Genomic DNA, 14,357 nt, shown 5'->3' with positions numbered 1-14,357 from the left:
GCTGGAGGAGCCTTTGGTCACCCCAACAACCACACAAACAGCAGGGGTATATACATGGATACGCATTATTCCCATAAACAGTATATACAGTTACAGAGCAAGGGAACAGAACCTGGGGAATAAATAACAGCAAGTGGGGGAGTGTAGTGACAACAAGGTGCAAATTAGTTCTGATCAGGGACAGACACACATACAGAGCTTCATTAACAAAAGGTGCAAACGGGCCCCCACCAGCACGTCGTACCGCCAAGCCATGCGCTGTTCTGCCCAGGAGCAGCGGGCGAGAAAGGGCAGGCAGGCGATGGGGTGCACGTGCAGGGGGACAGGCAGCCCCTCACCAGGGGCTCGAGGATGGGCAAAGGGGAATCGGCCACCTGAGGGCTCCAGGGAGCAGCTGCAGTGCCCAGCGTGGGGGAGTTGAGACCCTCAGCCACAAGCCCAGGCTGCAGCAGTCCGCGGGGGGCCAAGGGAGGCTGCTTAGAGGAACCTCAGCTAAAGCAAGCCCTAGCTAAAGCATGGCTGCTGTGCTGTTAAGGAAGAGCTGGGTAGATAATACCTACAGATATATGGAAGGTTAAAAAAAAAAAAAAAAAGCCGTTGGTAAGAGGCACCAAGGCCAGCTCTCTGCACTAGGTCCTGTCTGTCCCAGAGCACACCCGGCAAGGCAGAGCCCTGCCACCTCACCCCACTGCCCAGCCAGGCTCCCGCGGAAGCCACCACCCGCTGCTACGCTACCCCAAGTTTGTTCTCAGTCTTTAATCACAAACAGTCACAAGAATTCCCCAAATAAAAGCAAAAATGTTAGAAGTGTCCTTTTCCTTCCCCTGCCCTCGCAGGCAGAGGGGGGGGGGCGGCCAGACTAATGCTGGGCCCTAGCTAAAAGCCAAGCCGAGGGCAGGGCCTGCCCCGGGCCTGGGCGCTGCGGGAGCGCTCCCCCAGGGCAGGGACTCACTGCGGCTGCGCAGGGCCAGAGCCGGGGGCAGCGCCTCAGCAGTAGGCGGTGGTGGTGGTGGAGTTGAGCACGCGGGAGCTGGTGTCACACCTGGAAGCCTTTGAAAGTTCGCGCTGTGGACACAAGAAGCAGGAGACGGGGGGTGAGGGCCGGGGGCCGCAGGCGGTGCTGGTGCTCCGGGGCAGCGGCTTTAGGCCACGCTGTGCCCCTGCTGGGCAGAGACAGCAGCCGACACCCCCCCTGCTTCAGGACAGGGCAGGAAGGCAGCTCTCAGCAGCTGGGAAAGATCCCCGAGGCTCCCAGGAGCAAGAGCCCTGGGCCGGGAGCCTCATCCCTCCCTCCTGCAGCTGGCAGCTCACCACCTGTCCTGGGAAGCGCTTCCAGATCGGTGGGACAGCGAGGGAGCAGGCTGGCAGGGCAGGAGCACAGGCAGGCTGCAAGCCTATGTGCAAGCAGTGCAGGAAGGGAGCGCTGCCTCTGCCCAGCACAGCAGGGCCAGCAGCCAGCACCCTGCCTCCCTCCCTCCCTCCCCAGGGGCTGCCACAGGCACAGCATCAGGGCCTGATGAGGAACCCCCAGCGCTGGCTCTGTTCTCAGCAGGAAGGGATGCTCCTGGGCATCAGGAGAGGTTAAAGCCTGGGCTCAGTGAGGGCTAAGGGAAGGGCAGAGGCCTCCAGCCAGCAAAGCTCTATCCACCAGCAAAGACCAACACCCCCCCCCAGCACCCACCTCCCCCAGGGAGCTCCCCAGCACAGCTCAGGCCAGCAGGAGGTGGGACAAGGCAGGGTCCCTTGGGAGGCTGAGCTCAGGGGCACAGCAAGCTGAGTCAAGGCGAGCATGCAGGGGCTGAGGCCATGCAGGCAGTGGGAAAAGGACCCAGGGGCAAGCAGGACCCTCCCGCCTCTCTCCCAGCAACCAGGTTAGGACAGCAACAGAGCGCTGCTGCTGCCAGCTGCCCGCGCCCAGGAAACACCACATCAAACCCCGGGGCTCAGTGCTCGGCTCAGGCAGCTGGGGACAGGCCCAGCTCCAGAGAGCAGCCACGCCACTGGAGCAGGGCTGTGCCGGGAGGCCTGGCACAGGGACACACCGCAGGCAGGGCCTGGCTCCTGCACGGGCTCGGGGGCTGCCCTGGGCAGCAGAACTCCTCTCGTCTCCATCTGTTCCCCCCGGGGCTGCTCAGGGCCACGCAGGATGCGAGCGGTGCTTGGCCTCAGCCCCCCAACCTCAGCGCTGAGTTCCTGCCATGCAGCCCCCACCCGGTGCCGGGGGCGCTGGCAGGAGCAGGCGCTCTGTGTGGCGGGGGCCGCGGGGCTGTGGGAGGGGGCGCAGGCCCCGCGCGGCCGGGGGGAGGCAGGTTTAGAAGAGGTGAATTACCGCAAACTCAGAATAGGTGCTGGCAACAGAACTAACGCTGTAGTTACGCTGGGCAGGGGCTGTGGGGGTGCACCCACCGCTCAGGGTGGTTCCGTTCAGCTGCGACACGTTCTCCTTGTTCTGCTCCCTGTGTCCTGGCCGGGGGGGCTTCAAAGCCACGCGGCTGGGGGTCCGAGCCTGACCAAACTGCTGGAATGGAAGACAGGAGGCATGACCCGAGGGGGCTGGAAGCCTGTGCTAGCCTTGCTGCTCTGCAGTACTGGAGGAACTCCAACCTCCAGCAACCCTTCGTGGTCTGGGGCCCAATTCTGACCCAGGACACATAGGTCAGGTAATGAAGACCACCCCCCCGCCCCCCCCCAAGCTTCAGGCTTGGCCCAGACACCCACCAGAAATCTGGGCTAGGGGGAGTCTTCCTGAATGCTGCCCACCCTCCTTTTCCCCCAGGCTGTGCTGGTCCCACCGACATCCCACCAGCCGTGCAGCTGCCCAGCAGGGCAGGCCGGGACCAACGAGCAGCCTGTATGCCCCTGGAGCCTGGCAGGGGAGGCAGGTGAAGCAGCGCGGCACGGCAGGGCTCCCCAGCCCCCCTGCAGGTAGGGACGCCCCAGAAGGGCCCTCACCTTCCCTCCGGAGGGCGGCAGCCGGGAGGTTGGTGAGTGGTAGAGAGTTGCCCCAAAGGCCGAGCGAACAGTGCTGTTGGGGGTGGCGCTGGAGATGGAAGTGGTGTTGAGCTGGGGGAAAGCAGAGCACCAGGTGAGGGGGGAGGAAGCCGGGGCTGTGCCACACCAGGAAAGCCACTGTGGAAGCACCAGCCGCACAGGGCCCTCCAGCTCCGGGGCACCCCAACAAATCCCACCGCCCCCATGGAGAGACGTGCCCGCAATCTGGCCCCATTCCTGCTTCCCTTACACTGCTGCAACACCCCTGAGCCCTTCTGGCACCTTTGAGAGACTGAACCCAGAGGTGGGGCTCTGAGCACCACACGCACTACGTCGTGCCAGCACTCAAGTGCCGGCAGGGTCCCAGCCTCGCACTCTGCCCGGTGTGGACAGTTTACCTTCCTTACTTTGCCAGGCGTGTGTGGGGTGAGCACGCGACGCTTGACGGGTGTCCGCGGGGTGCTCCCGTACATCATCTCTGCCTCGATCTGGCGGCTTTTCTTCAGGTGCTGCGTGAGAGAGCTGCGCTCACCACCCCGAGCAGAGGAGCAGCGGGGAGCTGGCTGCTCTGCTCTGGGTCACTGCCCAGTGCCAGGGCAAAGGCAGGCTTCTGCTGGTGGGCAGCAGCCCTGCAGCCAGAAGCAGGTACTTCGGGGGAGATTTACAGGTAGCCAGAGCCAAGCCAGAGTCCTGGTGCAGCTGAGGCCAAGAAAAATGCTCAGCACACAGACACCAGCAGCAGCAGACACCAGTTTTGGTAAGGAAGGTGACCACGTACAGAGCCAGCAGGAAGAGAAGACCCCGTCTCCCTAGGGAGCTGCCAGCAGCAGATGGGGAGCCCGGGGCTGGGGCAATTCTCACCCCCCTGAGTGGGGCTGGGCCACTGACAGCCTGGAGCCAGAAGAGGCTCCTCGAGGCCAGGAGAGCACATTCAGCTCTGCACTCACCCGCTCCTGCTTCTCCTTCTCTTTCTCCATGCGGTACAGCTGCCACTGCTCCGCCACATACTCCATGAACTGCTGCCCCTTCACCAGGAAAGCGTCCTCATGCTCCTGCTCCCAGGCCTGGACCCTGCTCTCCAGCTCCTCCTGCAACTGATGGGGACACACGGGCAGTGTCAGGAGGCTGCCCCCCGAGATACTCCTTGCTGGCTCTAAGTGCCCCACTTCTCCTTGGTCACTGCTACATGTGCCTACCCAAAACTGCAGCTCCTTCTCCTCCCTCCAGGTCTGAACCTACCTTGGAAAGCATCTTCTGCAGCTTTGCTCGCTGCTTCTCTTCTTTCAGCAGGCTCCCCCCCCGGTTGGCAAAGCGGTTGGGGTCGGTTGTTTTCCTCTAGCATAGAAAAAGAAGGTGAGGAGAGTGAGGAGAGAGGCAGGCACGGAGCCCAGCCTCACTGCACAGTGCTCCCTGCAGCGCAGCCCCGCACAGCACAGCCAGCTCTTCACCACAAGTTGTCCTGGTGCTCTGACACAGCGCCCCATCCCCTCACCATGCTGCTAGGGCTCCCCCCGCCCCCCCGCTCCCTCAAGGACACTGCACACCAGAGCAGAGGCCTACAGCGCCCAGAGACCTGCCCGAGCAATACCTCCAGCTCCAGGAACAGCTTCCAGTTCTCCTCCCATTTCTGGACGGCCTCAAACAGCTCCTTGTGTGTTTCATAGTAGTTCTTCATCCTCCCCACCTCAGCATCGTGGAGCTGGAGCAGGGTCTCTGTGTAGTCCTCTGGAGAGATACAACAGCGCGTTCAGGAGGCAGGCAGGGACCCGGCACCACATCCAGCAGCACTTCCCTGCAGCCGGTCTGCTGGCAGGCAGCCTGCAGCTCCCCCAGGGGAGTCTGAGAGCCAGCACCCACCATCATAATAGGGGCTGAAGCCTTCTCTCTGCTCCTGGCTGTAGAAGCATTTATCCCAGTACTCAGCCAGCTCCACCCGGATTGCCTGGATCACAGACTTCATGTTCTGCAGCTTCAGCTCCTCCAGACGGTCCACTTCTAACTGCAGCTGCCGTGAGATCAGAGCACAGGCTCAGAAGGCAGCAAGAGCAGAACTGGATTCATGTTCTGTGTAAGCCGAGTTCTAACGAGCCAGTCACCAGCCCCAGCCCCAGCTCCTCCACCTGCGAGGGCAGGCTTTGGCTCACAGCACAGACTGCTGGAAGCTGCCCCTGCACTCCAGCTGAGCAAACGCACGTGCAACCCAGAGCTGCTGCTCCCCTGCCCTCCCCCCTCCAGAGACAGCAGGACGGTCCTTAGGTCCTTACAGCTTTCCTAGTTTTGGCCCTGGATCCGGTCATGTGCACTGCGAAGGACTCCCTCTCCTCCTCAGGAACCTGCAGCCTGTCCCAAAGCGCAGTGATCCTGGATCGCAGCTCCACGCACACGGCCTCGTTCAGGGACCGCCGGGCCTCCAGCTGCAGCAAGGAGAGCTGGGTCAGCACCAGAACGGCCCGATGCTAACCAGGCAGGCTGTTGGCCCTGCTGCAGCCAGCAGAGCAGCCCGTTCATCCTCCCACATCTCCATGCAAGAGCTCCTAGCAGGAGGTTCTAACACAACGCGGTTACTGAGTGCAGAGCAGCCACGCTCTGTGTCACGCTGCCAGGCAGCCTCCACAGCCCCACAGCCCCAGCAAGGCTGCCTCAAGGTGCCAACATACCTGCTGCAGCAGGTTCTGGAGGGCAGCAATGTTGTCTGTGGACAAGCAGAAGGCTTCCTCGTCCTCACACACCACCTCCCGCTCAAAGCTCGTGTCCGGGGTGTGGTCCAGCTCCTCCATGCAGAGGATGACTTGTCGCTTGATACTGACAAACTGCTCCCGCCTTCGCTCCTGCAGGTGACGAGCCCCATGAGAAGCCCGTGGGCACCGTCCCCACCCCCCAGGGAGACCTCGCCCGCTCCCCGCTCACCTTCTCGGCGCTCAGGGAGGCCAAGTGGCGCCGGTAGCGGTCCAGCTCCTCCAGGCTGGGCACGGCGTTGCTGTCGATGCCAAACGGGGACACGCAGAGGATGTCGCACAGGTCTTGGTCTTGTTCTTGCAGAGCTTTCAGCTCCTGCTGCCTGTCCCTCTTCTGCTTTAACATCACTTGCACGCGGGTGCGTAAATCCTTCTCCATCTGCAGGATGGTGCTTTCCTCCTCTGCCTAGGACAGACCAGAAAACCACTCTCCTCCACAGCTCTTGTGGTCCTGACTCACACCCAGGGCTCCTTAAGGGTAAAGTGAGGGACGCAGCCCCCGGCTCTGAGCAAAGTTCCCCAGGGAGGTGCAAACGCAGCAGCAAGGCTCAAAACAAGGCGCTGCGAGGCACCGGGACCTCTCACAGCCACCTCCCAGCACCGGGGCTGCAGGGACCCACCCAGCCTTCGGCCCCACCGAGCTTTTTGGGGTTCTGGGTGCGCCTGCACGGGGAGCCCAGGCCCCGCCAGGACCCCGGGCCGAGCCCCGTCAGAGCCCCGCGGTGCCCACCTCGAAGGGGTCGAGGCGCAGCTCGCGGCACAGCGCGTCCAGCTCCTTGCGGCACAGGGCGATGCTCTTCAGGAGCCGCTCCTTCAGGCTCTCCTCCTCCGCCACCATCATGTCCAGCAGGCCCTGCGCCGGGCACGGGCACCGTCAGAGGCGGCCACCGGGATGGGGGGGGACGGGGACAGGAGGGGGCGGCCCGGGGGCTCACCTTGATGTGCTTCTTCACCACGTCGGTGCGCTCCAGGCGCTGCTCCTCGGGGATGCCGATCTCCTCCCAGATGTCCCGCAGCGCCGCCAGCGCGCGGTTCAGGCACGACACGGCCTCGGCCGCCAGCACCTCGCTGCGGGCACCGGCACGGCCCCGGCACGGCGTCAGCGGGGGCACCGGCACCGGGACCGGCACCGGCACCGGGACCGGCACCACGGCCACCGCCCGGCCCCTCCCGCCGCGCCCCCCGGTCCCGGTCCCTCTCCCGGTCTCCGCCCCGCCGCCCCCCGGTCCCGCCGCCTCCGTCCCCGGTCCCCTCCCGTCCCCCGGTCCCCTTGTCCCGGTCCCGGTCCCGGTCCCGGTCCCGGTCCCGGTCCCGGTGCCGCCGCCCCCACCTCTTCCTCATGGCCGCTCTCCGCCCGCCGCCCGCCGGTGCCGGGATTCAAACTGGCAGCCGGCGGCGCTGATTGGCCGCAGCCCCGCGGCCGCGTCACGCCGAGCCCCGCCCTCAACCGCCGCCCGGCCCCGCCCCAAGCCGGCCGCCGACCAACAGCGGCGAGAGGCCGCCGCGGCCGCCGCCCAATCGCGAGCCGGATCGGCTCCGTCCGCTCTCGCGGGACCCCGCCCCCCCCCAGGGAGGAGGCTCCGCGGCCGCCACGTGACCCCTCCCGGCGGCGCTCCCGACTCCGGGCGGCGCCCCGGCGTCACGGCGCATGCGCGCGCAGCAGTCAGGAGGAGGCGGGGCGAGGCGGGGGAGGGGCGGTTTATTGGGTGGGGGGGGTTGGGGGGGGTCAGCTGCGGGGCTCCGCCATCGCCTCCATCAGGCGGCCGCTGCTGGTCACGGCCGTGGTCAGGAAGATGAAGCGGCACCCTGCGGGGATAGGGACACGGGGACAGGGCACGGGGCTCAGCGCACAGCCCCCAGCCCCGCGCCGTGCCCCCCCCGGTGTACCCCCCCCCCGTACCTCTGTCCCGGCCCAGGAAGCGCAGCGCCGCCATCTCGGAGCAGGTGCAGCCGCCCAGGAACACGGCCAGCACCGTGCGGCCCCCGGCACGGCCCGGCCCCGCCTCGGCACCGCCACCTGCAACGCACGGAGACAGCGGGGTCCCGGTCCCGCGCCCACCCCCCCCACACACCCCCCCTGCCCCTGCCCTACCTGCCTCCGAGAACTCGGGGCCGCCCAGCAGCCGCAGCACCTCCTCCAGGCCCTGCCAGCCCCTGCGCTCCAGCACCTGCCGAAGGGAGCGGATCACGGCCTGCACACACCGGGGGGCACCGGGGGGCAGCGGGGGCCCGAGGCCGGGCTCCCCCCGGGGTGCTCGGTGCCCGCCCCCCGCCCCGGGCCCACCTGCTCGATGAGCTTGCAGCTCAGGGGGGTGTAGGCGCCGCTGAAGACGTAGGCCATGTCCCGGGGCACCTTCAGGTCGTACTCGCCGTCCAGACGGGGGATCTGCGGGGACGCGGTGCTCGCTGCGGGATCACGGAGCTGGCCCCGCATCACGCCCCGCACGGCACGGCCCTCGCAGCAGGCGAGGTGAGCCAGGCACCAGGCAGCAGCCCCGGGGTGTGACAGAGCCAGGGGGTGCAGAGCTCTGGGGCAGGCCAGGGCACAGGCCGGGCACAGCTCTCTGGCCAGCAGCGGGCAGCCCAGCAGCCCCCCGAGCACGTACCAAGCCCAGCTTCTTGCTTATGGCTCGGAAATTGCTCTTCCTGGCCAAGGAATTAAACGCGTCTGTGATCTTTCCTGGAAAAGAAGACAAAAGCAGCTCAGAGCCCCGGGACATGGTGCAGCAGCTGCCAGCTGGGGCCCGGCGGCTGTGCAGGCACCAGGCTCCGGCAGAGAAGGGGCAGCAGAGGCAGCACCAGCCCTGGGACTGCCCCCAGCCCAGCAGCTCCCTGCCGTGGGCTGCCCTGCTCCGCAGCTCCCCATGGCTCTGGCTCTCACCCGCCGCTCGGTCTGTCACCAGCTTGCTGACCCTGCTCTCCACAGCCGTCAGGGTCTCCCCAGCCGCCTGCTCAGTCAGCAGCCCGATGCGCTTCAGGTTGTGGAAGGTCAGCAAGTGCTCAGGCCCGTAGCTCTGGGGAGGGATCACTGGGATCAGCGCGGAGCCCCAGCTGCCAGCACACATGAGGCAGCAACGTGGCACCTCCGTGGGGACAGACAGGAGCCCCAGGAGGCTGCTTAGGGCACCCTGTGGGGCAGGCAGAGCCCCTGGCTCACACCAACCCCTGCAGGCAGCCAGCACATCCCCGGGGAGCACTGCAGCGTGGTGCCCTATGGCAAGCAGCAGGCAGGCAGCGATGCCCCGTCCTGTGCTCGCCCTGTGGGGGGCCCCCAGCAGGCTCACCTGCAGGTACTGGGTCTTTAGGGAGCGGTAGTCTTTGGGGTTGAGACCTGTGGGGACAGGGCACTGCTGTGAGCTGAGCCCAAGGCCCGTGGCACTGCCCCCAGTGCAGCCAGCCCCTCTCACCGTTCTCCGTGATGGACAGCAGGCACATGAGGCGCAGGCTCTCGATGGGGGACACCTGTGTGGGGACAGGCTGTGAGCGGGCTGCCAGCCCCTGCGTGTCCCCGGGCACGGCCTGCCCCGCGGCACGGCTCTCACCTGCCGGTCGATGTGCTCCTCGATGAAGCTGGTGCTCTCGCGGATGTCGAAACCCTCCAGCAGAGCTGTGCGGGGGCAGAGGCAGAGTCACTTCACCCATTCCCGGGGCTCTCACTGCCTGGCTGAGGTAGGGTCTCAGCTCAGCCTCCCTGCCTGAACCCCGTGGGGAGGGGAAGGCTTGTGATGCTGGGCTGCCTGCCCAGCCACGTGTCAGCCCTGCAAGGACGTGGCTTGACCCTGCTCAAGACCTCAACACCCACCCCAACATGAACAGTCTGTAAGGGGCACCCTGGCTGTGAGACAGCCCAGATGTGGGGCACTGGGGCTGGGGGAGCCGGGGGGTGATGACAGACACAGAACCATGCTCACAGTGCTCAGCCTTGATCATCTCCTGGAAGTCCTGCTTGGTTTTCTTTTTCATGATGGACTCGCAGGCACCAATATCTGCACAGCCAAGAGTTTTACACTTTGGGGGTGTAACGGGCTCCATGTACAGCTCATCCCCCGAGCCCCACTGCAGAGCTCTGCATGCACCAACAGCCCCTGCTGCCTGCCCGCTGCTCAGACCCTCTGCCCCCCCCTCCCATGGGCTGGCAGCACCCTGCAACCCCCCCGCTGCCCCAGCACCTACGCAGGCTCAGCAGACGATGCTCCTGTTTCAGTCCCTTCAGTTCCTGGGAGACGAAGTTCTTCATCTGCTTGATGTCCATGCCACGGCGCCGCTGCAAAAGAGCATCGTGGCAGTGAGGCGGCTGCGGAGGGAGGCGCTGGGGGTGCCCGCGCGGCCGGGTGGGACTCACGTCGTACTGTGCCTGCAGGTTGCGAGACTTCTGGCTCAGGAAGCCAAACACGCTGGAGAAGTGCTCGTTCCGGATCTGGCTGAAGACCTGCAGAGAGCACCGCAGCTCCTGCACACCCGACCCACCAATACCTGCACCCCAGGCCCAGCGGCTCCGTTCCCTGCTCAGCCCCCTCCCGGTGCCCCGCGCAGCGCCAGCGTGACCCACTGCCACCACGGCACGTGGGCAGGACTCACTTTGTCCTGGGCATTGAGCAGCACCTTAACGCTCTTGTCCGAGGAGGTGACTTCTGGCCCAAAATCCACGCTGCCTGCAGAGAAGGATGAAGAGTAGTGGAGTCACAGACTGGATCACAGACCGACAGAACGGCCCCACGTCACCCCGCTGCTGCCCTGCGACCTACCGCACTTGATGCGGAAGGTGTCGTCCACCAGCCCCTCGTACACCATCTGGGAGCACAGCGCCGTGACATAGTCCGTGTCTGCAATGAGATCCGGCCGCTGTCCGGCTGCCTCCTGCCCTGTGTGCATGGGCAGCCCCCAGCGCTCCCCCTGCCAGGCCCTGGCTGCAGCCTGCCGCAGCCCCCACCTCTGTCTATGAGGAAGATGTTCCCGATCTCCGGATTCCTGCCCTGGCTGTCGCTCTCACTCTCCTCCTCCAGGTCCCGCCACAGCTCATAGCACATCTGCAAGAGGAAAAGCACGCCAGTGCCTGTGGCAGAGCTGCTCCCTGCTCCTGCTGAGGGCTGGTGCCAACGCAGCCTCCCCGGGGCACACGGCGGGCACCTCTGGCCAGGGCAGCGTGAGCCCTGCGGCTGCACCCACCTTGGCACATCTCCCGATCCCGTAGGCCCTGCTGAATGGCCCGTACAGGGAGTTCAGCAACTGCAGGGCTCGAGCAACCGAGTTGATCCAGCGGTGATCTCCCTCCTGCGGGGAGCATGGGAGCATTGGGGAGAGGCTCTGGGCAGGCCAGGTTGGAAATGGCTGCGTGCATTGGGAGCGGGGCTGGGGCTGGGGGAGCCGTGGGCTCGGCCCCGCTCCACACGCAGGGGAACACGCCAGGTGCCCAGAGCCACCCAGGGAGGGCTGGAGGGGGCAGCACAGGGGAGCTGTGTGCCGAGAGGTGGAGGCACTGCAGCCCACCTGAGCAGCTCCCCAGGCAAAATCCACCCCAGGACAATAGAGTCCTGCAGCAAGGGGCTGAGAGGGCTGAGTGGGACACCACGCATTGATCCCCCAAACAAAGCTCTTTTGTCCTGGGCCCAAGAGGTGAGTGCAGGGAAGGCTGCTGTCCTGCAGGGCAGCATCCCGGCAGGATTGTCCCACTGACCAAGAAGTAGTCGCGGAAGAACTCGGGCAGCTCCATGCTGATGATGTCCTCATCCAGGGGGAGCAGGTAGAAGGACCACTCATCGCAGGTGACATCTGAGCGCGGGACAGGGAAAGGCAGCAGTCACCAGCCCCCCGCAGGAACAGCCCCAGGAGGCCCGGCAGCCCCACGCACAGAGGGGGAGAACAGAGAGACGGGGCCTTCCCAGGGGAATCACTCCCTTCTTCCCCCGAGGCAGGGGCAAGGCCGTTGCTCTCCCTGAGCACAAGGCAGAGGCGCTGATGCTGTGCCGTGCACACCCCGCCTGCAGCAGGCAGCCTCCCATGGCCCTGCGGCTGCTGCCCCGGCTCCAGGCCCCACCAGCCTGGGGTGCCCGCAGCGGGGTTCCCTTGGGGTGCTGCGGTGTCAGAGCCGCCACCAGCCAGCCCCCGGGGCAGGGGGGTGGCTGCAGGCAGCACGGTCCCACTCACCGCCGAAGACTCCCTCTTCCTCCAGCACCATCTCACAGGCATAGAACTGCAAGGCAGGAGGAGGCCCTCAGCCAGGCGAGCTGCCAGCGGCACACAGGACGCTCTCCTTCCTGGACACCCCCCCCCCATCTGCTTTAGTGAAACATTTCTGGGGGGAAGGCAAGGGGCCGGACAGGCACAGCGTGACAGGGTGCTGGTGGAAGAAACAGCAGCCACTGACCTTCTGGGGGCTGAAGATGATCTTGTACTTGCGGCTCCGGCCTGACATCTTGTCAGCGTTGACAATATCTGCAGACAGAGCGCTTGCAGCCCCCACAAACAGAGACCACCCACTGCCCCCACTGGGCACAATGCCCCTGTAGGACAAGTTCCGGGGTCCTGCTCCTCACTGGACCCGAAAGACCTCAGGCAGGAATCAAAACCCTGGGAGCGGGGCCAGCTGACGGCCCGGCAAGGGCAGCCTGTGGGGCTGGAAGGACCTGCGGGAGCTGGCCCGGTACCGGTGCGCACAGCCCCGGCTGCAGCCCGCGCAGTGTGGGACGCGCCACGCGCCCCTCGCCACCACTGCTGACCCTCCTGGGGAGGCCCCGCGGCAGCCCCCAGCTCAGCACGGAGCGGGGGGCACCCCCTGCCAGCGGGTGGCCGATGGCTGCCCGCACTCACCGGCGATGTACTTCATCGTCTTCACCCGCGGCCGGACGAGGAAGCAGAGCCTGAGCGGAGCGACAGGGGTGTGAGAGCCGCGGGTGCACGGCCCTGCCTGCCCCAGCCCCGTTCCCCGCAGCAGCTCCGCGCTGAGGCCCGAGCGGGCCCGGGGAGGCAAACCCCAAGCTGGCGAGCGGATGGGGCACCGGCCCCCCTCCGCCTCTCGGTGCCGCTCTGCCCAGGGCAGGGGCTGCACTCACTGGTCGCTGGTGCTGAGTGCGGGCCGGCTCTCCACCTTGTACAGCTTGTCCACCTCGTGCTGCTGCAGGGCGAGGCGCGGGGCTGTCAGCGGGGAGCTGTCAGCGGCACCCCCGTGCCCGGCCGCCTGCCCCGCGGTACCTTCAGGATGGAGACGTTGGCAATGCGGTCCAGGGGGCTCATCAGGTCGGCCTCGATGAACAGGTCCTTCCTCCCGGGGAGCTGCGTGATGGTGGGCAGCGGGGTGGGCGCTGCCTGGGGCTGCACCGGGACCCAGCCTCGGCCCTGCCTGCCCGGGACGGCACCGTGCCCCCGCTGCCAGCTCCACCGCCCCCCGGTCCTGGTCCCAGTCCCGGTGCCAGCCCTGCTGCCTCCCAGTCCCGGCACCCACCGCCCCCCGGTCTTTGCCCCGGTCCCGCTGCCCCACCGGCCCCGGTCCTGGTCCCACCGCCACCCCCCGGTCCCGGTCCCGGTCCCGGTCCCGGTGCGCCGGACCTGCTCCAGCAGGTAGATGAGCTGGTCCCGCGCCAGGCGCTTCAGGATGCCGAAGTCGGGCGGCTCGGGCACATCGTGGCGGGTGGCCGAGGCCATGGCGGGGCCGGCGCCAGCCCCGGACCGGACCCCGCCGCCCGGAGCCCCCCTCCCGGAGCGGAAGCGGCTGTGGGCACGGCGGCCCCGAGCCGTTTATGGCCGCCCCGTTTCAGGGCTCCTCCGGGCCGCGCTCCCCCAGCAGCCGCCCCAGCGCCGCCCCCAGCGGCGGGCACGGCCCCGGCAGCGCGCGCTGCTCCGACCCGGCACCGGATCCGCCGCTTCCGCCGCCCCGGCCCGGCCCCGACCCCGAGCACCCCGCGGGCACCCAGCCGGTCCCGGTGCCGGTCCCGAGCCGTGGCCCGGCCGCAGCAGCTGGGCGCGGGGCAGCCCCGTGCCGGCCCTCAGCTCCTGCCCCCCCCCCCCACCAGCTCGGGCAGCGCCGTGGCCGCGTCCCCCCCCCCCCCCCCGTGGAGCCGCCTCCGGCAGCGGCGCCGCCCCGGAGCCCACGGGAAATGCGCAGAGAGAGCGGGCGGAGCCGGGTCCCGTTCAACCGTTTATTGCGAGCCGGGGTCCCATGCGCGGGGCAGGCGGTACAGCAGCGTGCCGTCGGGGGCGCGCACCTCCAGCCCGCCGTGCGGAGCCGGGCCCGGGGCCGGCGGGGAGGCGGCGGCGCGCAGCGCTCGGGCATCCTGGCGCAGGCGGCGGTGCGGCGGGGGGCAGCCCCGGCCCCGCAGCACCCTGCGCACCACGTCGGGGCTGACGCCGAAGCCCCGGGCCAGGCGCTGCAGCGGCCACTCCTCGGGCAGCTCCCGCCGCAGGAACCTGCGGGCACGGGCACGGTCACCGGCAGCCGCCCCCCCCCCCGGTCCCGTCCCGTCCCGTCCCGCCCCGTCCCTCCCGGCGCTCACCGCATCTGCTCCATGGCCTGCCAGCTCAGCGTGCGCTCGGGGGCTCCGCGCCCCTCGCCCAGCTCCCGCCGCAGCCGCTGCAGCCGCGCCGCTGCTCGCCGCCTCCGCGCCCTGCGGGGAGAGACGTGAGCGGTCCCCGCGGCCC

General features: G+C 67.5%; 2 protein-coding genes across 6 annotated transcripts; both read right to left on the bottom strand.

Moving 5' to 3' along the window:
• Positions 1-47: 47 nt before the first annotated feature.
• Positions 48-7,110, bottom strand: PRC1 (protein regulator of cytokinesis 1). 5 transcript variants are annotated; one of them, XM_032194761.1, is made up of 14 exons: positions 7,057-7,110; positions 6,662-6,794; positions 6,457-6,579; positions 5,899-6,132; positions 5,649-5,819; positions 5,256-5,405; positions 4,849-4,996; positions 4,580-4,716; positions 4,231-4,326; positions 3,939-4,085; positions 3,390-3,500; positions 2,953-3,063; positions 2,330-2,518; positions 48-1,065 (listed from the first exon to the last, which is right to left on the bottom strand). In XM_032194761.1, exons 1-14 carry the CDS (start codon positions 7,065-7,067, stop codon positions 988-990), a joined length of 1,839 nt encoding a protein of 612 aa, XP_032050652.1. In that variant the 5' UTR covers positions 7,068-7,110; the 3' UTR covers positions 48-987. The 5 variants fall into 5 exon arrangements, with proteins under 5 accessions (XP_032050652.1, XP_032050655.1, XP_032050656.1 ...); XM_032194764.1 differs by having other exon boundaries at positions 2,366-2,518; XM_032194765.1 differs by having other exon boundaries at positions 2,407-2,518.
• A 316-nt stretch (positions 7,111-7,426) lies between these two features.
• On the bottom strand, positions 7,427-13,505 carry VPS33B (VPS33B late endosome and lysosome associated). Its single transcript, XM_032194832.1, has 23 exons — positions 13,269-13,505; positions 12,915-12,995; positions 12,776-12,837; positions 12,534-12,583; positions 12,091-12,158; positions 11,871-11,916; positions 11,401-11,495; positions 10,893-10,997; positions 10,657-10,753; positions 10,472-10,549; positions 10,305-10,378; positions 10,069-10,155; positions 9,900-9,990; positions 9,638-9,712; positions 9,269-9,333; positions 9,134-9,188; positions 9,011-9,057; positions 8,608-8,740; positions 8,333-8,406; positions 8,011-8,112; positions 7,819-7,894; positions 7,627-7,743; positions 7,427-7,532 (listed from the first exon to the last, which is right to left on the bottom strand). The coding sequence occupies exons 1-23, from the start codon at positions 13,362-13,364 to the stop codon at positions 7,453-7,455; spliced, it is 1,854 nt and encodes a 617-aa protein (XP_032050723.1). The 5' UTR covers positions 13,365-13,505; the 3' UTR covers positions 7,427-7,452.
• Between the last annotated feature and the right edge of the window lie 852 nt (positions 13,506-14,357).

This window comes from Aythya fuligula, chromosome 11, assembly GCF_009819795.1.
Source record: "Aythya fuligula isolate bAytFul2 chromosome 11, bAytFul2.pri, whole genome shotgun sequence".
NCBI classification, from domain to species: domain Eukaryota; kingdom Metazoa; phylum Chordata; class Aves; order Anseriformes; family Anatidae; genus Aythya; species Aythya fuligula.
This window is presented reverse-complemented; position numbering and strand designations above follow the sequence as displayed.